General features: G+C 41.5%; 1 protein-coding gene across 3 annotated transcripts; it reads right to left on the reverse strand.

The window, feature by feature from the left end:
- Positions 1-4,018: 4,018 nt before the first annotated feature.
- On the reverse strand, positions 4,019-23,282 carry coq8aa (coenzyme Q8A, genome duplicate a). Of its 3 annotated transcripts, none has more exons than XM_005917596.3 (17): positions 23,062-23,282; positions 19,634-19,733; positions 17,534-17,613; positions 17,201-17,448; positions 16,926-17,118; positions 16,741-16,807; positions 12,656-12,730; positions 10,808-10,936; positions 8,559-8,644; positions 8,269-8,409; positions 7,934-8,015; positions 7,699-7,792; positions 6,420-6,561; positions 6,127-6,234; positions 5,948-6,013; positions 4,970-5,056; positions 4,019-4,784 (listed from the first exon to the last, which is right to left on the reverse strand). In XM_005917596.3, exons 1-17 carry the CDS (start codon positions 23,101-23,103, stop codon positions 4,488-4,490), a joined length of 2,037 nt encoding a protein of 678 aa, XP_005917658.1. In that variant the 5' UTR covers positions 23,104-23,282; the 3' UTR covers positions 4,019-4,487. The 3 variants fall into 3 exon arrangements, with proteins under 3 accessions (XP_005917658.1, XP_005917659.1, XP_005917660.1); XM_005917597.2 differs by lacking the exon at positions 23,062-23,282 and adding an exon at positions 22,675-23,051; XM_005917598.3 differs by lacking the exon at positions 23,062-23,282 and adding an exon at positions 19,852-20,615.
- Positions 23,283-24,466: the final 1,184 nt, after the last annotated feature.

A 24,466-nucleotide genomic window follows, 5' to 3' on the forward strand; every position in this document is an offset into this window, starting at 1 on the left:
TTTTCATCTGGAAACCATAAAGCAGCATTTATGCTTTACATTTTTATGTAAATAAATCATTTGTGGATGGACTTTCATTTGACTCGTATTTTTGAACGCGTCTGCTGGTTGCAGACCGTGACATGTTTGACATTTATCTCCAGTATAAACTTGATTGTTGAAAGTCTGTTTCATCCAGAAACTGCAGTAATGTGCAAAAGTCTTGAGCAACCCTGTATTTCTGTATATTTTGCCCCCAGACTGTCTTGTCATTTTTAAGACCAGTGGCTCAAGAACTGCTGGTCTTGAGGAATAGTTCTCCAGACTCATTTCCTCTCCCACTTATTCTCAGTCCAGCCTTGTACCTTACCATTTTCATCTTTATGTTTGATTGTTAAACCATTTACCATTGAACTATGAATCATTCAAGCATAAGACAGGCACCAACTAATCTGGGTAAATTCCCAGATGATTAAACATGCAACTATTTTGCTGGTAATACCTGAAATGAGTAAAGAAAATCAACAGCCTATTTATGCAAGATAATTCATAATTTTATTGGGGGGGTTATATTGGTTGGGTCTGATTATTGGGGGGGGGGTCATAACCCCACTGGAAATTACGCCCCTGGAACCACTGCAATACCATCTGGAAACCTTTTTAGCATGACAATGATCTCAAACACACACATCATGACACATGACTATTGGTCGTGGATAGGCCTCCCCTGAGACCGGACCTCAATATTATTTAGGCAGTGTGGGAGCTATTTGGCAGACCAAAAAGGGGGTGCTCTAGCAATGTTACTAAAAATTAAATAATTACTTATTGTTGAAATTGTGCTTTTTAAAGGTATCTTTGGTTGGTCATCATCTGTTCAGGTTATTATAATTATTTTTCCTGGTCCAGCCCACTTGAGATCAGATTTGCTGTATGTGGGCCAGGAGTTAAAATGTGTTTACCAAATATGAGGCAATTTAGAGTTTATCTGATTTAGAGGCTGAGATGTGCAGGTCTTGATTACTTCATAAAAATTAACTCCCATGTTGCTAAAAAATAAATAAATAAATGTGTCATTGACCTTCTCCACACTTACGAGGACAAACCTGGTGCAAAAACACGCTGAAGGAACCTAGTAAAGGCTGTATAAGAGCAGTTTGGCTTTTTGATTGTACACAGACTTGATTTCGGTCACCAAATAAGGATTTCTTACCCCTTGCTTTTTCTGACCAGATGTCTCTTCCACGGCATCCTACTAACACGCCCACCATCCTCTGTGTCATGTAAACACAGCCACAGTTGAGACAAATCTCTTTCAGCTCAGCAAGTTGGAGTGTCAGTACAGACATTCATGGCACTGGGATGAAGCACAGCACCTACGTGGGCTAGAAAAATGTCTTAATCCAAACATGGATGCTGGATGCCCGTCTTAACCAACTGCCACACAGCCAGGGTTTATAAAGTAGTTCTATATAGTTATATATATATATATATGTATATACATAGTTTGATAGACAGGATGTTCAGATAGATTTTCTAACATGATTATACAGTATTGTGTGAAAGCCTTGAGGCACTCCTAATTTTTTAACATTTCTTTTCATTTTTAAAGTGATCTCGAGCAATAGTTTTTAGGCTTACTGAAGGTATTTTTTTCCTCTGGACAGAACCTGAAAAATCCATGAAAAACATCAAAAATAACACACTTTGATGGGGATAAAATAGCCTTTTTGCACTAACAAGGCAGTTCTCAGAGAGCTGTTAGCTAAAAACTTATATATCTCGGCATGCCATGCAGTGTGTCCTTGAGGAAGCTGGTATCTGGTACAGGGCCCGAGCGATGAACTGGACCACTAGTTGATCCATCTACTGTTGATCCAAAATGGCCTCAGTGGAAAGGTGGCAATCAGGAAGCCACCGTCAAGAAAGGGAAACAGGGAGAAAGGCTGAGGTATTCCAGATTACACAAGAACTGGACTGAAAGTCAGTGTCAACAGGTCTTAGTTTTCATGATATCACTGTAACCATTTTCCTTTTTCTTAGCAAAACGTGCAGAAACAAAGGGTAGCTCAAGACTTTTGCACAGTACTGTTTATACAAGCAGACTGTATTTGACTAGATTTAATAAAATAAAACCCTGATCAAGCTTTCCATACCAATACTTAATTGTTGTATAATTAGTTTGACTATTTTCTAACACACAATAAATACATGCTTCAGGGTCAGAGGTATAATTTATGACCTTTCATGTGTGCATTTATATGAATCTCTCATGCACACACACACACAGCATTCAGTGTCAAGTACATGTGCCTGATTTAATCACTGCTGCTGTGTGTAATCTCTCCCGCCTCTGCACACCGGATATTTTTAATAAAGCAATATTGTACCTGCAGCCAGCTGAGTTCCATATAATTATCCGTCTGGCTTCAGGCTGCTTATGTTTTGTTTTCTCATCAGGATGTTGTCTCTACTCCAGCGGCTGACCTGTCAAGCCGCTGTGGGAGAACACGGCAGCGCCGTGTGCTGGATATTTAGTGAATTACATCAGGTTCTTCATGCACTTCACACTGAAAGATGAAAGCACCGGTTAACTGAAATTACTTGCAATAGGTTTGGGTTTCTCCAAACAAAAAGTATCACAAAGAGTGTGTCTATCGACGCCCACTCGCCCCAAAGCAACTCACCTCCCTGTGCGCGGGTAACAGCATGATTTATTTGCTCGGATATTTTAAGTGTGCGGGTTCACATCGTCTGAATATTTCAGCGTGCCTTCTCATTTCCCAGGCTCTGTGCCAGTTCCTCCACTGCTGGCCAAGACGTAGCTAAATAAGGAAGATGACCTCTCTCCCTCTACTGTGTTTTCACTCGTTTTCTCTTTTAAAAACAGATTACAACCTAACCAAGGGGCCAGCACACATCAAAATCTGGGTTATACACACATATGCCTGGGTAACAGTGATAACGTAAAGCAGGGACCACACACACACACATAAACCCACACAGAGACACCCCGACCAGAGTAGCTCAAACATTTACTCTTTTCATATATTTTATTACAACGTTCAGTTAAGAATGCATTTCGATTACAAAATTGAAACCCTCTGCTCAGTGATGCTTAATATGAAATATAAAGTAGAGATTTCTAGCTACAAACCATCTGCTAGAAACATCAGGCACCTTGTTTTTTTTTCCTCCCCCCCATTTTCACACCATATCATCATATCATCATAACAGTATTCACACAGCAGATCACAGAGAACTTTCACAGTCACACACCAGTTAGGAGGATTTTTCACCCAAGGAGGCGTGGAGAGATTACCGACTTGCGGGAGCGAGCCGAGCCCACAAGCTGATCTTGTGCGTTATCAGGACGAGCGCTTCCCATCCAGGTAGTTTGTGAACATTCAGGCCCAGTGTTTGATGTGTGAGCTATGACCTGTTTCTTCTGGGAAACATTCATTTCTAAGCAGAGAGCAACATGGATCCATGTGGTTTGTTAGTTTCTGACTGAAAATAAGGGGGAAAAAAAGCAATTCAGATTCAGGAAATCTGAATTATGTCTGACAGAATTTAAATTTTGAGCAACAATGATGCTAACTTGGCTAGTTAGTCCATATGAACACTGTTTAAAACCCAAAAAGAGGACAGAACCTATTTAAATTAGAGACTTTCATCCTCCTGTGAATTAAGCTTGACTTAATCTCATGCCCAAAACAATTTCCCTTAGAAGCTACAAGCTATAAACAACATCATTTAGTACTGTCTGGCTGCATTAATACACAAGATCCTGTATACTACATATACATATGCTAAAGTCACACATTCTTGTGTGTAAGTGCTGAGAAATATCACTTTGTCACCCCCTTTAAAAAACAAAAACAAAAAACAAAACTAAACAAAATGCATGATTAATTCTCATCATCTCTATTTTTATTTTATAAAAAAAAGACTGTAATTATCTGCAGTCTGCTTTTAGACCAATACCTATTATTTATAGCCATAATATCTAATTAAATGTGTTTTTTTTTTTTTTAAAAAAGAAGCAGAAATACCTGCATTGTTATTCTGGCCTAAAATTAAAGCTTAGTTAACGCAATGCAATGTTGTGACATTTACGGTAAAGAGCAAACTTTACAGTGTATCCCAAAGCTCAACAAAACACAGCAACATAAGATGCAAGAATCATCGTGAAATCATCAAGAGATGCAAATTCAACCTTTTTACACTCAGTTTACGCCTAAAACAAGGCTGCTTCTCTCCTTCACTCTTGTCTCTTACAGCTTTTTTTCTTCTGGCCTTAAACGCAACACGCACACCATGTTGCTGCTCCCTCTTTCAAACCAAAAATGATGGGTGTTGATATGTATGCGGGTCTTTTCATTGGATGCCCAACACGCTGGCGCTCGACGACAGTTTCCTTCCTCCGTTTTGGTATCTATGGGCACTTTTCTGTTGGCCCCCTTCCCCCCCATCCAGTCCATCATAATTCCAAACACTGATTGGTTTTATGCCGAGTCAGACGGTGGCGTGCGGCCTTCCCAGTACTTCTGATACGACATTTCGAACATCTCCCTGCACTGCAGCTGAGCATTCAACCGGGAGCAGATGAGGAACGAGCCACCCATCTTACGGTGGAGCGAGTACGTCTCCTCCGGGGGCGGGGTGAGCCGGTGTTTGAGCATCACAGGGATGAGGTTGTGGATCCTCTCGGTGGTGGACTGGGAACCGAAGTCGAAGGGCTCCGAGGAGGCAAAAGCCTCGCCGAGGATCATCACTGCATCCACGTGGGCATTCACCATTGCCTGGACAACACACGTTAAAAAAACAACAACAAAAGAACAAAAAAATTTAATAAACCAAAACACATGCTTAACACATTATGTTTGCGCACTTTTACAACTCTCATTTACTTGTTTATGGCTACTCCACAGTGACAAAGCCATCATTTGTAAAGCAGAGCAGGCAGAAAAAGCTCAGAGATCATTACCTTGGACTCGTAACCGGTCAGGAACTTCATCTCAATAGATTTCTTTAGTACTCCCTCCCTGTTGCCCATGGCAGCTGAACGGATTATCTGCACAGGACACACACAGGTCGCACATGTCACTCTCTTTTTCTTCATTCAAATTTAGATTCGAATCTCTTGCGAGGATTTGGGTTGCCATGAATAATTAGGGTCTTTTAACACCTTCTGATTTGGCATTAAGATCGAGTTCACCAATCATCAGAGGCAAATGAGTACAAGTGTGAGTTACAAAATGTCAACATCAGCGAAAAAACTAAGACGTAAACCCTGAGGGGAGATGTACAACTACTGGAGCTTTATGTTGTCTCGTCTCTGGATTACTGCTAGAAATATTACAGCTGCACCTGCACTGTACTGCCAAAAGGATTCGCTCATATGAACTTGAGTGACAGTCCATTCTTAATCCATACGTTTTAATATGATGTTGGCTCCTTTGCAGCTATAACAGCTTCAACTCTTCTGGGAAGGCTTTAAGAGTGTTTATGGGAGTTTCTGACCTTTTTTTGTTTTTGTTTTTAAAGATTTGTGAGGTCAGACACTGATGTTGAATGAAAAGGCCTGGCTCACAGTCTCCACTCAAATTCGTCCCAAAGGTTGTTTATCAGGTTGAGGCTCTGTGACTCTGTGCAGGCCAGTCAAGTTCTTCCACACCGCTCATCCATGTCTGTATGCACCTTGCTTTGGGCACTGGTGAGCATCATGTTGAAACAGAAGGAGCCAAACCCAAATTGATCCCCCAAAGTTGAGAGAATGAAAGAAATTGTTCAAAAAGTCTTGGCATGCAGAAGCATTAAGAGTTACTAAAGTCATTTAAGGCTTGACAATCTGAGATTAACATCCCACAGTCAGAAGATCAACACAGAAAAAGTTAGTGAAGCTCCATAAAGAGCATACATCATCACCATTCATGATGATTATATAGCAGCTGCCTGGTCTCACCTCTATGTAGACATCAGTGAAACATTGATCAAATCCTCTCGTGGCTCCAAAGTCCAACAGCGCCACCTAGAGGAGCACACGGCAGTTACCACTTCCCATTAACTGCCAACTTCATATTACTTATATTTACAGCTGAACAAACTTCATGACAACACACAACAGGTTGTACTGAAACTCACCCTGTGCGCCTGTGGATCATAGAAGAAGTTGGACCAGTTTGGGTCGGTCTGCATGTACCTGAACTCGAACAGCTCTCTGACACACAGAGTCAAGATGTTGAGGCAGATCTGAAAGAAAAGACAAAGGTATACATTCAATCTGCTGAAAAGAAACACATGCCAGATTGTACTCGCTTTTGCTTTTTTGTGGTGTTTAGTGTGTTGACTGAACTGGGATCCGCTAAGAAAGGAATGTCTGCAGTTGAGAAAGCCCCTCTGCACAAACTAACTTGTGTAATCGTAACCATCCGTACCTCGTTCTTCAGCTCCTGAGAGAGGCTCTCGGCTTTGTCCAGGGGAAATCCAGGAACGAGTTCAGTAGTGAGAACATGGCGGCTGCTCAGCTCGTCTATCACCTCTGGTACGTAGAAGAACGGATGGTCCTTTAACAGCTCCCTGAGCCAGACATGAGCAGATACAAAAACACATGAAATACAACTTAAGAACACAACACTCCACATAGAGTGTTAAGTCTATATATATAAAACTGGCTAGCAATCACAGTCAGCCTGACCTTGAACCCAAGCAACGGACATCTAAAAAGGGGGGTGGAATAAGCTAACTATATCTGTGTAACCCGAGTGTTTCAGGGGTGACGGAGAGCAGACCGCACAGTGCGGAGAAAGAACAGAAAGGAGAATCGAGCCATGATGTGAGCTCAAATACTCGATCAGTGCATCAGGGATTCAGTCGAGTACGATAGTGTGCTGTCACTGGCATGACAGTTAGGTCTACAGTCCACTTTATCCCAGCACATAGATTAATGCAACCTTCCTTTTAACTTGGAAGTCACACACGAGGTCACACACGAGGTGACTGTGTTCCAGTGAGTACAAATACAGGCTCTGTTTTGCTCTGAAGCCAGGTGGCGCCATCACTAACAATACCTGGAGCACAATGCAATGCTGCAGCATGGTCGGTTCTCTGTGCCTCGCTGAATTAGAGAGTCACAAATACAACTTCTGCAGCTTTACTGCCATTTATCCTGCTTGAATCATGCAGTTGGGGTTGGTGGGACTTCTCAGACTTTTGTAAGTGGCAAGTTCCACTTGAGGGGCTGATCATGACCCAGAATTCAAGATTTCTGATTTCCCATTTCCAGTGTAATATAGCATTAGGCTCAGATTCCTGCACGTGAATTCATGACAGCTAGACCCTACACCTTTTATTTCTTAAAAGTTTAATCAGGTTTACATAGACTGAGTTTTAGAAATCCAGGATTTAAGATATGTTTATGAAATATGGAAACAAAGCGATAAGTTTTTCATCGGTCGGGTGTATTGCTAAATTAGTAGAAATTCAAATCCACTCAGAACCTCAAATTTGACCACAATCTGGGTGAAGACCTATTAGGTGATCACTAAAATCTGAGCAATGCCCCAGGAAAAGCAATTCTTGTAAATTGCCATAGCATGAGCTCATGAATCCTTTGGCCATATGAGCTAAAAATTATTTTCTTTAGTAATTTAATTAAAGGAAAAAATATTTCTCAAGCTTGGCTTTCAGATTACAACAACATTTGCTGCATAATACCTGAACTTCCTTGCACACTGGGCTTCTCTAATATAGTCACACTCCAGGGCTAGCTCTTTTCTCATGACATCTATCAGGTGCTCTGGAAACAGACCTACAGACACAAACAAAACAGGACAAAAACATTGGGACTAGTCGTGGAAACAGTAACTCAGAAACAGGTAGAGAGAAGCAGACACAGGGAGATGAAGAGGATGCTGTGTGTGTGTGTGTGTGTGTGTGTGTGTACACACACCTTCAGGCAGAGCATTGCTCATATTCAGCACCGTCATCAAATTGTTGACATCACTGTTGATACTCTGAGCCACACCAGGATACTGAAGACAACAGACAGAGAGAAAAACATTCAAACACTTTGTTTAATTTGATCACACAATCATATTTACTATAAACAGTTAGCACAGCAATAAAACTATTTTATTCAGTAAAAGCATGAGATAACTGGCTCACATGTTCCTCTGTAAGGAAACGCATCCATCTGATAATCAGATTATGCGTTTCCTGTATGCATGCAAGTTTAAGCGAGTGTTGACAACATGAGGACGCAGTGTCACATGTTTTTATCCTAACCTGTATTTTCATGGCCACCTCCCTGCCATCCTTCATCCGTGCAAGGTGAACCTGCCCGATGGACGCTGCCGCAAAAGGGCGTTCCTCAAACATTTCCAGCTTGTCCCTCCAGTTTGGGCCCAAATCGTTATTCAGTGCTTTCTGCAGACAGACAAGAGCAAGTAGGATTTTAGCATCACTGGAAAAAAAGTCTTTCAAAATAGCCAGGGGCAGGAATCACAATGTAATACAACTTAAATCATTAAATAAAATATAAGTTGCTGAGGAAATGGCATAACTATCAGTCTTACTGTCATTTGTTTGATTGGCATGAAGTCAGCACTCTGTCTCACACGCTCAAAAATCTTGGCAAGATGAGGATTGATGAAAGCGTCATCTGAAACATAAAAACATCTTGAGATCTTTAATTACGTTAAGTGGTTCTCAAACATTTTACCTGCCATTCCCCTCATAAAAGCTAAAACAAACCAACGAAAAAAAAAAAAAAAATCCAAACATGCTCCTCTACCCACAACTTTGAGCAATCATTGAGCATAAAGAATGACCCAAGTTCAACTCTTGTTAAATAAGGTCAGCGTGATAACATCAGCAAACCCATTTGCTTATTTTTTCACTGCCATATTGCGTTGCATAACGCAACCTGAGCGGCACCATTACTTTAGAAAAAACCCCAAAAAACATGAACGACACACAGGAGTGGGTGCTGAAACACGTACGAAACAGGCACCAGGGCCTAATCATCAAAGATCAAAGTAACATTTAGACACTGCGTGATGCAAAAAAACATTCTCTCTCTCTCTGAGCCAGTGTGTGAGGGGCAGCTCTCCCTCTCTCTCTCACAGGCCAGTGCACAAACACAGATCCTGCTCTTAGTGACTGTAGTGCAGAACTGAATATGTGGATATGCCTCGCTACAGTCAGAGGACTCTCGTTGATTTAAGTGCAGCCGGTTGTGAGAAATCTGAGAGAAACGTGCATCAAATACAGACTGAGAAATGCAGTTTTCAGCTGACTGGCTTGTGGGTCACCTGTTCTTATCAGCCGTGCTTTATTTATACTTAGAGACGAAAAACTGAGTCAACTTAACTTTACAGACATGAGTTAATGATCAAAGGCAACGGTTTGCTAGCTGATTGTGAAGCTGTGGGTCCGCTTATAAACACAAGCTGAGCTGTCAAAAGGAAAAATCACAGTGTGAGTGTGAGAGCAGTCGGAATATAGAGTAACAGCACAAATGTAATTGTGCAATTACTCAGCAATTTATCATAAACAATTAAGCCAGACACATCGATATAATGTGTAGATTAAATTGCTGTGTAGTTTCCTACTAAAATGTGTAGTAAAAGTACAGTTTAGTACTTTGTTTAATGGGACTGAAAATTGTAGATACTACATAAAGAGCACATACAGCAATCAAGCTTTAATACTCATAATAATTGCCTGATTTTACTGCTTGAGTACAATAAACCACATCATAATCATAATCAGCGAGTTAAATCAGACTCGCTGTGTAAACTGATAGATTGCCAGTGTCTAATGTTGGCTTTGGCCGGCACTGCAGAAGATATATGTAACCAGGATTAAAGACTTTATTAACAGTTTCAGACCTCTCGAGGTTAACACCGTTTTGAGTGCTGTGCTAAAAGAGCACAATGGCTGAACAGACAATCATCTGCCCAGCACTGCATTCCCGCCATGGCAGATAAATGTCAGCAGAGGACAAAGACTGCAGGGATTTCTATCCTCTGCATATAGTCAACCGCAGACTACTATTATTATTATTATTATTATCATCATCATTTCCATTTCAGCTTTTTACATTTTCTGTGAAAAGAGCAGAGAGATTGTGTGTGTCCACCCACAGAATATTACATTAACCCCTGACCCAGCCACACTTCGAAACTGCAGTTTGTCACCACTTGAGAGACATGGTAACACTGCTCAACAGGTCTCAGCACAGTGGACTGACCTGGTCTTTTTTGAAGTCGCTGCCTTCCTCTCTCCTGCTACCGTCTTCATGGCTTATTATATTTACTGCACTGCACTGTTCAGGCAAAGATGGCACGAATACCAAAGGAAAAGGTCACCAAATCAAGGTTGGGCAGAGGTAGCAACAGAGCTAAACAAAGCTGTGATGACGGGTTTACTGCTGTTACCTGACACGGCTTCATTAACTCACTGGTTGTTTTGTTTACTGCCGCTGGCCTCGCTCTCGGATTATCTGTTTGTGTACAAGCACTGACCTAAATGCAGGTTAGAGCCAACACAGAGCCGCAGTATAAAGACAGCAAAAAAAACTAAACAAAAACAAACAAGCTCACCAAAAAGTCCTCTGTACCAACTCTTAGTCAGTTTACAAGTTCTCAGCTACTACAGCACACGGTCAAGCTAACCTGCACCACAATAATCAGCCTGAAAACTGTGATTTTATATAGAGCGTTTCCCTCCACATAATCCAGGTTAAGGAATGCTTTTTATTCACCAGCAGAAAACTTAAAAAAAAAATCTAAATTTCAATGCGACTATGTCCGTCTCTCACCTTGAATGCTGAGCATCTGTCCCAACTTTAATGCAGCTCCTCTGACTTTGCACAGAGTTCTGACAATGCGCTCAGCGTTGGCCTCGGACAGGAAAGGGCTCGAGTCCAGAACTGCTTTCCTGTTTTCACCTGAAGACAAAAAGAAGTATTACATTTGCATGTAGTGCATTTTGTTATGCATGTTAAGTGTTTTATCCAATCAGCAGGCCAATAAACAATAACTGTAAAATCATACTTACTTTTCTTAATTGTGATTACATAAAACGTTTCACAGATTTCATTAAGTATTTGTATGCATTTGCTTTTTTCCATACAGACAGATTTTGCACCTGAAGTGCTTGTTTGGTCATGTGACACATATTTTGAATTTAAACTTATCCCCACATAGTTGTCTGATCTCCTCTGCTATTTTTTTTTTTTAGCCTTTGAACATTTTTATTGAGGCTTATTTTGATAACTTGATTGATAATCTGCTCCAGAAAGATTAAAACATTTGCACTGACCATTAAAATACACAGTGTAACAAATGTAGGCCGTGCAGAAACTAAACATCAACAAAAGTGGCCACCGTGATAGTAGTCGTAAGGTCGTCGTGCCCAATTAAACTGTCAATTCTACAAATATATACGATCGTGGGATTTGTATACGCCATACAGATGTGGGCACTCACATTTATATGAAGTAGGCAATGTTTCTGCAAAGTGTTGTCAAGACTGGTCTGTGGTCTTGTGTGCACAGTCAGGTTCACAAGCTCTTGTGTCACATTTACTGTTTTTCTTCTATGCAGCAACACAATTAATTTAAAATAAGGCAACAAGAATTTGACTGAAGGACAAACGTTTTAATTCAAGGATTTAAGAGAAATATTTCGTGCAACATTTAGGAATTATGGACAATTTTTAGAGACTCCTTACATTTAAGCCTACCCCGTATTTGCAATGTGCAGTACTACTGTTGTGTATTTGTGACTTACTATATAAGCTATATGCAGAACACTGGCAGTGCGTAAAAACAAAAAACAAAAAAAGAAGTGTTGAGCCGTCCTGCTAGTGATGCATGTGACTATCCTTATCAAGATAGGCATTCATGCTAAGGATGACTATCTTGCTTTTCCAGCTTTACTGCTAGAACACGCATATCTTGGGAGTGATGTTACTCGCAGCTCCAGTATCCGACTTCTGTGGTAAATGGGACGCAGCGCTGTGGATCTGACTGTACCAATGTGTGAGGGGTGTGACTGTGTACGTGTGTCAGTAGGTCATCAGGTAGTACGCTCTGGTACATCTGACGCTGCCTTCAGAGGCTTTAATGAAGATTACACACACACACACACACACACACACAGTGTGTGCCTGGGATTAAAGCGCACACAAAAATAAATAGCAACAAACAGATGCATAAATGCCACAGATTTACGCCTCTACGCTCTGTTTCAGCTTAGCCTGTGTTTCAGGATTAGCAGGTTGACGAAGCAGAGCAGGGACGTCTGTTTAGGGGGCAGGCTGTAAGGGAGATGGCCTAATTGAAGTGTGCAACATGTAATAACATGCAAGAGGGATTGGTGCTGAGGGCAATTCATAGGAATGCTGCTGCAAAATCTCTGCATGTTGTTACCATAAACCAAAAACAAACGCACCGTGAGGAGTCCTCACCACAACATTACTAAGATTTTTTTCTGTGTATACTACTGTTAAGAACAAGTGTCATGTAAAAAATGAATAAATATGCCAGTGTTTTAAAAAGCAAACGGTGAGGTTTTCATCCATTTCTTAGCTGTAACGTGTAAATCCCGCTCACTGCTCGAGCCACTTAGGCGTGTGTGTGCGTGTGCGCATTTCTGAGTGTTACCTTCTGCGCCGTTTTGTCTGATGCTCTTCTTGGCGAATTCTGCTAGAGCTCCAATACCCAAACCTACAGCCAGACCTGGTGCAAACACACAGAAAAACCAAAACACATACCAATGTATTACAACAACAAAGACCAATGCGTTTTCATCATTAACACACAAATACAACACATTTTAAAGCACTGAATGCGTCATCTGATGATGTTCTGCTGTTTTTTTTTTAATTGATGAAAAGAAGAAAACAAAGCTCACATCTACACTGACAGTAAAACACAAATCATGCAGCGTATGTATAAAAAAAAAATCCTTTTAGTAAATCAGAGTATGGACAGGCTGCGGCTTTAACGGGACCCTCACCTCTGCTCTGTCATGAGTGTAAATAACCTGACTAAACGAGGCCATCTGTTGCAACTGCTATCACTCCTATCAAAATAAAACATATGCAACAGAAAATATGACAAAAATAGAAAGCAAACAAAGCCTTTGATCGTGTCAGTTTTTGGCAATGGCTGCAGTAGTAAAAGTTGCATCCAAAACATGGAAATAATGTCAAAAAAAACTGAAAGCTTTTGGAAAACTCAATCATGTTAGAAATTAGAGGATTAAAAGAAAGAGTTTGCGCAAGTGGGCGGTTGTTTGTGAAGTTCCTCTGAGCTTGCTTCTAACTTACATAACTCAACGTTACATAATCAGTTAGTCAGCGGCCTCTCTGAAGCAGAGATGCAGCGGTGGACGGACAAATGGGGACGCGGTGTGCTTCAGTGTCATGTATACAAGTCAACTGAGCACTTATTCATCATTGCTTCGTGTGTGTGTGCATAACTTAACGTGTAACTTTTCCTTTCACAGTAATGTCATGTGCCTGTGTTTTGTTTCCTGGTTTAGAGAGGATTTGCAATGCACAGATTTAAACACTGAATATGAGGCAGCCGGTTACGTGACTGTACCTATATAACTGTATGATGTCAGCATGTGCAACTGTCAAGCCAAAGAGAGATCAGCATTTCCAGCAGCATCTCTGAGTGACATATTTTGTTTTCCAGACCACGCACAAGTGTCTGTCCATCATTCGATCTCAAGAAAAGCAACGTGTTTGCAAAAATGACTGCGGTGCTTATTCTCGTCAGTTTATTTGGTATTCAGAACCAAACTGCACTGTCAGCAAAACCTTTGGAAACGGTGACTTGAAAGGCGACGGCGAGAGGAGGCCGATGCCACGCAATGAATCGGTTTGGTGCTTTTTGCCTTGTCTGCCTTTGTTGCCAAATGTTGTCTGTGAAGGTTCTCAGTCATCCAGGTCATCGTAGTCAAAGGAGCTTGCAAAGAAAAGCGTCTGGACTTCTTTAAGTTGCTTGAAGACGTTTCACCTCTCATCCGAGAAGCTTCTTCAGTTCTAAGGTCAAATGGTGGAGAGTCCCAGTTGCCAAATGTTGTAGGGGAGTGAAGGACGGGGTCGAGGCCAGGCTCATGCATCGCCTCCTCTTTTCAACACCTTCTAAATGTTACCGCTGTCAACATGCCGAATCATCTCAGCTCTCTACCTGTCGCGGCTCTCTGCAATTCCAACTTGTTTGGAATGAGCTGTGGCTAAATTCTGCAATGTCGACGTTCCATGCTGACTTATGTGAGGCTGTTCATGTTTCACTTCTGTCCACTTTATATTCTCGTTCACATTTCTGGCTCCGGTTTGACTCTGTGCCTCCTCCTGACAGATCCATCATCTGTCTGAGGAGAAGTTCCCAACACAAAAGCTGCCGATCAGTTCTCTTAAACTACTTCTGAGGCTAGCTGCGAGCTCTTTGCTGTGCTTGTGTGAACATTAGAGCTTTGAGTAAGATTAGCACTGAAAAAACATCCTGTCGTGGCACAATTTGGAGGATTAGAAGAGACACTTGATATGTTTAAAGTTACTGACTGAATAATGTGAAGTATTTTTTTATGTATTAAATGTCTCGTACTATTAATGTGTGAACAGAATGTAAAAGCTGATCTCCCACAGCGCTCTCTGTTGCCTCTGAAGTGTTTATGCTTGCTGCTGAGGTCTTTTTTCAGGACCTTGCCTCTGCTCTCAATGTTCAACACTAGCAACATTAGCTAATGTTAGCTTAGAAATTGCATCCCCTAATCACCAACGTCAACAAAAAGGGTAAACTCACACTGCAACACAAACTCCACAATAAAAAACAACACAAAAACAAAGAAACAAAATAAAACACAAATGTTGCTAGCAACAAGGTTAGCAAGAAAGTCATCCAACGTCAGGCAGCTAGCCTCTAGTGTTGTAAGGTAAGTCAACAAGTAGCAGGCTGATGACTTCAGTCATTTTCTGGAAGATACACATTGAACCTTTGGCTAATGGTTAACTCACCAGCCACTTTATTAGACGCGCTCAATTGATTACTAACACAAATGTCTAATCAGTCAATAAAGTCAACGACAGCAATCAAGATGACCTGCTTAAGCTCAGACTGAGTATCAGAATCGGGAAGAATGGTGAGTTAAAACTGGGGTTTTCCCCACACAACCATCTCTAGAGTTTACAGGAAATGGTGAGAAAAAAAAGAAAGTATGCAGAGAGCTGTAGTTCTCTGGCTGAAAATGCCTTGTTGATGTCAGAGGTCAGAGAAGAGCCAGACCGCTTTGAGCTGACAGGAAGGCAACAATAACTCAAAAAAGCACTTGCTGCCACCAAGGTATGCAGAAAAGCATATCCGAACGCAAACCACACTGAATCTTAAAGCAGCTAAGCTACAGCAGTCTTAGATCACACCAGGTGCCAGTCTTGCAGCTACAAACAGAAAACTGAGTTGCAATTTACATGGGCTCACCAAAAATTGACCAGAAGAAGACTGGAAAAACGTTGTTTGGTCTGATGAGTCTTGATTTCTGCTGCAGCACTCTGATGGTAGGGTCAGAATTTAGCGTAAACAACATGAAAACACGGATCCATTCTTGGATCTGTGCTTCCATGCATCATTAAATACCACAACCCACTTTTGGAATGGGGTGGAGCGGGATCATTCGCATCATGGACGTGCAAATCTGGAGAAACTGTGCGATTAGATCGTCTAATTCTAACCAGAATGTCTAATAAATATCTCCATCACCTTGTTGCATCTATGCCGCAAATAATTAAAACAGTTCTAAAAATAAAAACAGGTCCAACCTCATACTGGTGTGCATAAAAAAGTGGCAAGTGAGTATATTGTAAACCAGACAGAGAATGTTAAATTTTAAAAATCAATTTTAGATTTTTTCTTTAATGTACATAACTGAACTGCATTAATTTATTCATTAAATGTGTCACAGACAATAAATGGAAAACTGTGAACGTGGTGAAATAGTAGATTAACAACAGCCGTGTGCACTACAAAGTCAAACACATTTCATTCCTTTTATGGCTGCACGATTGCAAAACTCCCTTTCAGGCTGCCGGTGTCTCGCTGTGCCAGCTTGTAGCTGCCTAACAGGGCATGTTTTTATCTCAACAGGAGCAGATTAGTTAAAGAAAAGGCTGAGGTAGCTTGACCTCATTTCTAGAGGTTTTTGCTTTGAGTGCGGCTCCAACGTCTGGCAAGCATGTTACACACATTTCTCAATGTCTTGTTTCATTCGGTTCCTTTAAGGGCTTTGTTTTTGTATTCGCTGCCATTTAGAAATGGCCTTATGTAGTCACGTGAATTTATTAGTACTGTCTTAACACCAGTGACCTCATCTAAAAAGGTAAGTGGGAGGTTAAAAGATTACAAGATTAGGTGACTAGAATTTTACCAACTCAGTTTTTATATATTATTAAGCACAAAGAAAGCTCAACAATTAGACAACATTTCTCCAACACAACTAGATCTTTCAATTAATAGAGACTCACTTTGACTTCTGTGTAATCAGAAAGAACACACTCTGTTTTCAAATATTAGTTTGAATGTAGGATCCAATAAATGTCATCTGGACCATTAAAAGCTGAGGTCCAGCCACACAAAGCTTTACTTTGCTGCTGATGTATATGCAGACTTGCACGACTACAGATACAGTCAGATATTAACATCCACTGAATCATCCATGACTCAGACGCAGTGTAATGCTGTACCTCCAAAGTTGGCCAATCTGCTGATCCGGGTCACGGGCACTTTCCTCTCTCTGGCTCTCTCACTCAGCTGAAGAAGACACAACGCAATGTGACTTTCCATTAAAATTTGAAACAAATAGCAGAAATTAATCATTTAAACGAGTATCTTTGTGTTCAAGGAACAGGAAATGAGAAAGAGGAATTACCATCTGTTTATGTGGTTTTCCATCAGTCCCCTTGCTCTCTCGAGCTTTCTCGATGTCTTCGGCCGTCAATCCCCCCATCGTGGATGGGTCCTGATGGTAGCTCCTGAACTGACTGACAGGATGCTGAAAGTAAAGCTGCCTCCACACATGTTTGTTCATTCTGTGGTTGTAGAGCTGACGTCCACTAAGAAGTCTGCCACAGAGAAAGCAAAGAGAATTACCTTAATCCCCCATAACCGGCAGCAGTGATTCGTTTATGGCACAACCATTCTTACCTCACATCTTGGTGGTAGGATCTGGTGTTCCCACTGAACTGTTTGCTGGGGTCTTTGTATCCTTCAAATACTGAGTGTTTCCCACTGGCATGCTTCGCCCCTGTTGCTGCGTCATCGCTGCTTCCTGAGTGATCCACTGTGAAGTCTGCACCTTCATCCCTGAACTCTGAAGTGTTGAATGCGCTGTCATCTGGAGGAAAGTCGAAGTCGGACTCTGAGGAATAGCTTTGCTGCTGGCCGGACATTTCCTTTAGAGACAAATGCATACATTTAAAACAAAGTCAAAGTACCGTTATGACATTTATTAAAATACACAGTATTATCTGCACAAACCTGGATTTTTACCATGGCTGCCGAGATGCCTTGCTCCGCAGCTGATTGGACACTTTGGACAGCAGCGCCTATTCCTGGGGCTGGTTATACAAATACAGGAAACTTCAAATTGTTTTCTGCTAATAATAAAGCAACTATTGTGTTAATATTTTATAAACTTCATTATGAACAATGCATCTTAGTGTTCTGGTTAAAATTAGTCAACTGAATATTGCAGAAGGCCCTTCGTTCCTGTGGCCATCCAGTTTCCTGGACCAATTCCTCCTTTTTCTTTATTAACTGTAAAACTTTCATTTCTTTTAAAACTTGAGCAACAGTTACAAAACAGCTTCAGGATGTCCTTTTACGCAAGGCTACTGTGCTGTTATTTAGAAAATTATTCCAAAGTCGTCAATCATAAAAACGATTCTGTTTGCCCTCAGTGGACAGCTTAATGCAGACACACCCCAGTGTGTCACAATCTGAGATCCACTGGTGGGAAGACTACAGCCCAATCGATTTATCGGTGGGTTGATTTTATTGTATGATACTGGCTATTTGCTGATTTATCAGTGGCGGCATTTATATTACTAAACTGAAATAAAAGTAAAGAAGAAATGGAGAAACAGCCTTCAACCATGTAATGAGTGTTGACATTACACAGTTTGCCCACCAGGGGGCTCTCTGCAATGTCCTTCAACAGCCAAATAACAACCAACTAGTCTAAGCAGAGATGGGCGGAGCATAAACGTAGTAAATAACTACACGCATTAGGGAAATCTGTTAATTTTTCATGTGCTGTTTTCATACGGATCATGCGATGACCGACAGGGTTAAAAACACTGCAATTTAAAAAAAAAAAAAAAACACAAAATAGAAAAACAAAAAAACAAGCACACAAAACAACAGAAGTGTTTGGGGACATAATAATGTGACAGAACAGCTGAGGAAGTGACAGAAATGGACACACTTAAAAGAACAGAGGGTTCGTCAGTGCTGTGATCAAGAAAAAGATGCAGGTAATGTGTGTTTTCATTGCATGACTCATATATATAATACTGTAGACACATGTTTGCTATTAGCTTATCACTTATCCCTTCCACAGCTCTTCTGTCATGTTATTGTTTCCCCAAAAACGCTTTTTCTTGTTTTCTTAAGTTGCAGTGCGTTTGGTCTCTCAGGGCCACCGTAGGATTATCTTCACCCATCTCACCTGATCCCTAGCATCCTCCTCTGCCACACCAACCCTCTGCGTGTCCTCCTTCACTACATCCATGAATCTCCTGTGAGGTCTCCCTCTTTTCCTCCTGCCTGGCAGCTCCATATTAAACACCCTTGAACATCTTCTGCACATGTCCAAGCCTTGCCTTTTTAACTTTGTGTCTAAACCTCTCATTTTGAGCTGCCCCTGTGATGTGTTCATTTCTAATCATGTCCATCCTGGTCACTCCCAATGAAACTCTTAACATTACATTACATTACAAGTTGGGCTCCAAACCAAACAAGTACTGAAACACTAACAAAAGTTCTTTAGCTGCCTGAAAATTAGACATGCCACATTAAAGAACACTCGCTATTTGTTATCAAGTTGTAGATAGAAGTCAGTTCAAGCACTTACAAACATTTACTTATAACTTTGTGACTTTTTACACTACAGTACAAATGAACTTCCTGTCAACACGTTTTGGCTATAAAACTGACACAATTTGAATATTTCATTTATCAGTGACAAAATGCTTGCTACAGGGATGTCAGGATTTCTGTGTTCTCATTCTGAACCCTGCTGGTGTCCAACATCTGTGTCTACTTTTGCCTCCTCAAACCATTTTCTTTTCTTCCTTTAGCTCCTGATAAACGCTGAGCTCTGGGCTCCTTATCCTATCAGCAGACTCGAGAAGGAGTCACCTTCACACAAAACACAGTCAATACAAAGCAAATGAATTGGTTTTCCTCCCAGAGGGGAGGGGATTTAACTGGGCTGTGCCTCATATCATTTGAATGAAAGTCAGTTTTGGGGTCGCTGCAAGTCCCACACGGAAATGTCTGGTTTAGTAAAGTGGGAACATGACTACCAAAGAAACAGAAAGATAAAAGCACAGGGAATATTGTTCAGAAACATACCTGTCCCACTGCGGAGGGTGTTGGTCTGAGTCTCTACGACTGCCTGGCTCAGCTTAGCCAGGCCTCGCATTAGCAACATCATATCACCTGCCATGATGGACTACAAACAGAAGACAGAAAGACAACAAAACAGAGAAAAATGCGGGGTGAATGTCATCCTTCGATTCCCCTGGAAGCTCCGACACAAAGCAGTCAGAGATTTTAATGTGTCAGTTCACCTCTTCAGGGAAGATAAAAAAAAGACCATAGAAACAAAGAAGGCAAATGGAAAGAAATAAAACCCGTTGTCGAGTCACTGCCAACAGAAACACTCACAAACATACACAGCTGTCACATCTTGAGAGGACTTTAATACTCTGTCTAAAAATACCCATGACCTCCGATCCCTGTTTGGGCACACGGAGGCACAAGAAAGGGAAGGCGAATGCTTGTAAGCTGTGAGTATGCGTGCATGTGGTCCAGGGCTGCATCTGAAAATGTCACTGGAAACAAAACGGGAGGAGAGCAAGGGATAAATCTTTCAGCTATTTCTGTGCACGAGTGAGCGTGGGAGCACGTGTTGAGTTCATGCTCGAGGCCCACCGTCATATTTTATGCCGAGCGACGGGACGACGAGGCTGGTTTTCTATGAATCTAAAAATGTCGCATCTTCCTTTCAGGAAACAACCTGGTTATCTTTACAGACTGTTAAAGCTGTTGCTATTGTGATGGCAACGCTTGAAAGCAAATCTCAAGATTGAGTTAAGACACGAATAAAACTTGGGTTTGTTTCAGGCTTATCTAAACAGCAGAGCCACCGCTGCATTCCTGCCTCTTACAGCTTGCTGCCTGTTTTTGTTACAATGTTACAGGTGCTGCTTTGTGGGCGTGACAACAGGCTCCAAAACAGCTCGGCGAGGATTTGGGCCTGTGGAGAAAGCTGCTGGGGCTGTGGCTGAAGGAATCTACGCAATATATCAATAAGCGTGTATGTGAAGCAGTGCACATACATCGCCTGAGTCAGAAGTGGGTCATCCATCCTCCTTTAGGGCTGCTCTGTTTTCAGATGGTGGATACTTTGTGACACAAGGAACCAAGAGGAAGGGGAAGAAATGAAGAGTTTGTGGAAAGACGTGATAGGATTTATTCTTTTTTTTTTTTTTAGATCAGTAATATTTGCACTGGAATAATCATGTTTGAGAAATCTGAATGCTCACTTTCCTTCACAGTGTTTAAGATTAAGTTTAAAGATTAAGTTTGAAAGTTAAAATAGCTATAAAGGGTACAGCTAATTCATCTAGTTTTTAAGGTAATTTCAGTCTTTGATTTTATAGAAATACAACACTCTTTCCAATTACAAAGCTGTGCCATCTTAAACTTAACTTCCCACAATGTGCCTCTTCCAAGATCCCTTACTTGTTTATTTAGACCTAAATCTGTAAAAGACAAATCTCCTACTGTACTTAGATTCCACGGTTATAAAATCAAGATTCAGAAACACTTTGGGGGATTTTTCTGGCTTAGAATGTGCCCTGGTCCACATTCATTACAGTGCCGTTGATTTTTCTCTGGCTGTGACTAAGATGTAATTTTATTGCCAAATCTAATCGGCTGAGCAACTTCCCATTTGCCAGAGTCGGTGTGTGGCCTGTGTGTGTGGGCCCCGAGCCCTCATCTCCAGAGGAGGGAAACTGAAAGGTATGATTTTGGTAATAGCGTACTGACTGTGTGGCAAATATGCACACCTAAGCCGCAGCTGTTGTCTGCTGCTCAAGCTGTTGTCTCACCGTTATGGAAATAGCCCAAGCAGTGTTAGTCAGCGTCTGAATCCTGCTCAGTCCACCTCATGGCTTCCTGACAGTCTACCATCACTTGCCCTTGACAAGCGTTCCTGAGCCAAGAGTGGGAAATGTTTCCCGTTAACTTTGCAGTGGCGTCACCACCGTTTATGAGGGAAACGTGAATAAACTCACGTCGTCCTGCGAGACTCCTGGAAAAGAAGAGTCTCTCCCATTTTAATAAACTGCACAATCAAAGGCAGTTCCTGCATTAAAAATAATGCAATCACAGCCAGCTGTTACACTTTTATCTGTTAGCACTTCATAGAGGCTTAGATTGACCTACCTCACTTTTATGTGTACATAATCTGACATGGTAAAATGGGAAAGCATGCTTCTCTATTTTATTAGATTTTTGGCCAAATTAATGCTATTAGTTGTATCACAAGAAACCATGAAACACATAATATATAACAACTAAAACTTTTAACAATAATATAACATCGAGGTGATGATGGGTACTGGGACTGACATTAAAAAAAAGGAAAAAATAAACTTCTCAAAAATTATAATCGTCCATAGTAATAGATGTGTTATATGTTTTAGAGTGTTTGATTCTTGAAACGATTGCTCTAAAATGTTGTGCAGATATGAAAGTTGTACAATTACTACAGGAAACTATTAACAATAGTTTCAGTTAAAGGTTAACCGAAACGAAAACACGTACACGAGTGTCAACAATTGACTTCCGTTTATGCCAAATAAGCGAAATTTTATTTTTCCCGCAGTACCTGAAATAAACATATGCTAGTCACTAGGTGCACGCTCTTCCAAAAACGTATAAATTTGGAATTAAGCTTTAACACACGTTTTAACAGCGTAACGAGACACTACGGCCTCTCTTCTTTCAATGCAAGGGCACAACGACAGTTGTCCTTTTAAAACTCCTCCTAACTCACTTCCTCGTAGGCGACCGTGCACGAGACTTCATAACAACAAACTCGTGCCACGTTAAGGAGTTAAAACTAGCATTACGGCTGCTGCGAATAGCCTGCGCGGATTTCCAAATGTCCCGAATAAATTAGCGCTCGGTCTGCAGCTTGACAAAGTTTGTACAAGTACGGGGCAGCCATGGTCATGGCAGGCACGTCAGCACGCCGCTGCGCAGGATTTTTCACGTTCAGCTGGTTTGAGGCTGAAGCGACGAGAAGCGGACGAGGCCAACCAAAAATATACTTGACTGCGTACATAATAATTAGCAGCTAATGCACGATAGGTACTCACCAGCAGCTGTCGTGTGGGCTCTTTGCTGGTTTCCCCAGGTCTTATCAGATAAAGTGGCCCGCCTATGGAGAGTCAAAGCAGCCGATGTTTATTTGAGCTGCAGCAGCACTTTCCCGAGGATACTCTTTATCTTGGGAAACGGTGTGCTAACAGCAGGAGCTAAAGGTTATTTACTAGCCGCCCTCCTCCTCCTGCTGCTGCTGCTGGTAGCGTTTAATCCAGTTTGTCTCTCCACTCTCCCTCTCTCTCCACCATGAGGTCAAACCATATTTACCAACTTCTCAACACCAAGAACGGCGCGATGACGTAACCCGCTCGTGTGTCGTGCAGCGATAATGAGGAACGCACACACTAAGTCGAAATTTACCACATACAAGAAGGACGTACCAGAGTCCTTCTAGACTTTGGGGGGCTGGAGGGGCGGGACATGTACAACCACCATGTTTATTTTTCGGGGGTCCTCCTGCTTTATTATCAAAAGCTATGTACTGAAGCTAAATTGACATAACTTTAGCTTTACAAGACTCTGGTTTTTCTCCTCCCTCGCTCCGTCCCGCTCTCTGCTCCTATTGGTCCTCCGTCGTCTGTTGACAACACAAGCAACGGTTGTTTGACGGGAGGCGGAGTTTAAATGCGCGTGCTTGCTGATTGGTTTATCACAGAGAAAAACAAAGTGACGGTTGGATGTGACCACCGCCTGATTTGTAGCTGAGTTTACTGATAACAAGTTTAACTTTTACAAGGCGGGGTGGCGGCGTGGATAAAAGACTAATTCCACAAAGGTGTCAGCTATATAAACAAAAATACAGCCCTCGATGATGAAATGGGCCTGTGCTTCCCTCTACTGTTGGTAAGAGGACGGTACCTTACTGGAGCGGCCATGTTTAATTAAATAAAAAATGTTCTGATTGGACCATTACATTGAAATGTCTAGCAGAAGAAAATAACTTCGAAGCAGTCTTTACTCAAAACAACAATAACGACACAAACCCAAACAAAAACATGTACACGCACGTTTCTTTTTCAATTACAGGGATGTTATTGTTTCCCTGCAGTTTCGATATTGGGACAGCAGAGGGCACCGCAGAGCTACACAGCTCGTGTGACTGTAAAGGTTTTATAAGTTGTAATCACTTTCTAGACTCAATAAATTCACTTGTCCTCTATAGTGAACATATGATATATGAGACCAGGATGTAGACAAATTAAATATTCCACCTTGCATTCCAGTGCGGAATATGGGAAATAAGCTTGCTGTGAAACTCAAGCCAGATTTTATGACACAGATACACAACAAATGCAAGGAAAGAATTTGATGTCCCAGAAGTTTTGAAAGAATTGAAAAAAGAAGACTCACAGAGGCTTGTCTTTTTCACCCCTAACCTTAATAAAAGTGGAAGGGGGAGGGGATCCCCACATCAACCTCATCAACATCTCTGTTCAGAAGGTCCCATGAATCATTGCCTTTCTTTCCCACCAACTCCAGACGTGGCTGCTGTTGTGGACAGGTGTGATTTGAATGGCAAATTACCCTCATGCAAACACAACAATTAATGTGGTCAAAGAGAAGCAGCAGCTTGAGGTCGCTGTTGGCTTCCTGAGGTCTGGGCCACAGGAAAAACTATCCTTGTGCTGTCAGCTTACATACCAACCCATACCAACCCATGCCATAGATAGGCAGATAGAGAGTGTCTTTTGACCTGTCTCCCTCCCCTCACCCCAATCATAGATAGATAGATAGATAGATAGATAGGCTTACAAAGATTAATAGAAATCACACATGAACACATTG

Source organism: Haplochromis burtoni, unplaced genomic scaffold (genome assembly GCF_018398535.1).
Source record: "Haplochromis burtoni strain Fernald_Lab_line unplaced genomic scaffold, NCSU_Asbu1 Contig_28, whole genome shotgun sequence".
In the NCBI taxonomy this organism is placed as follows: Eukaryota; Metazoa; Chordata; class Actinopteri; order Cichliformes; family Cichlidae; genus Haplochromis; species Haplochromis burtoni.

What these genes read in the sequence shown, in the direction of transcription:
- coq8aa (XM_005917596.3), bottom strand. Translation starts at nt 23,103, where the DNA reads ATGTCCCGCCCCTCCAGCCCCCCAAAGTCTAGAAGGACTCTG. An exon ending in GAAAACCACATAAACAGATG is followed by an intron (nt 16,808 to 16,925) that starts GTAATTCCTCTT and finishes TGTCTTCTTCAG; the next exon opens with CTGAGTGAGAGAGCCAGAGA. An exon ending in AGGTGGCCATGAAAATACAG is followed by an intron (nt 8,016 to 8,268) that starts GTTAGGATAAAA and finishes TGTTGTCTTCAG; the next exon opens with TATCCTGGTGTGGCTCAGAG.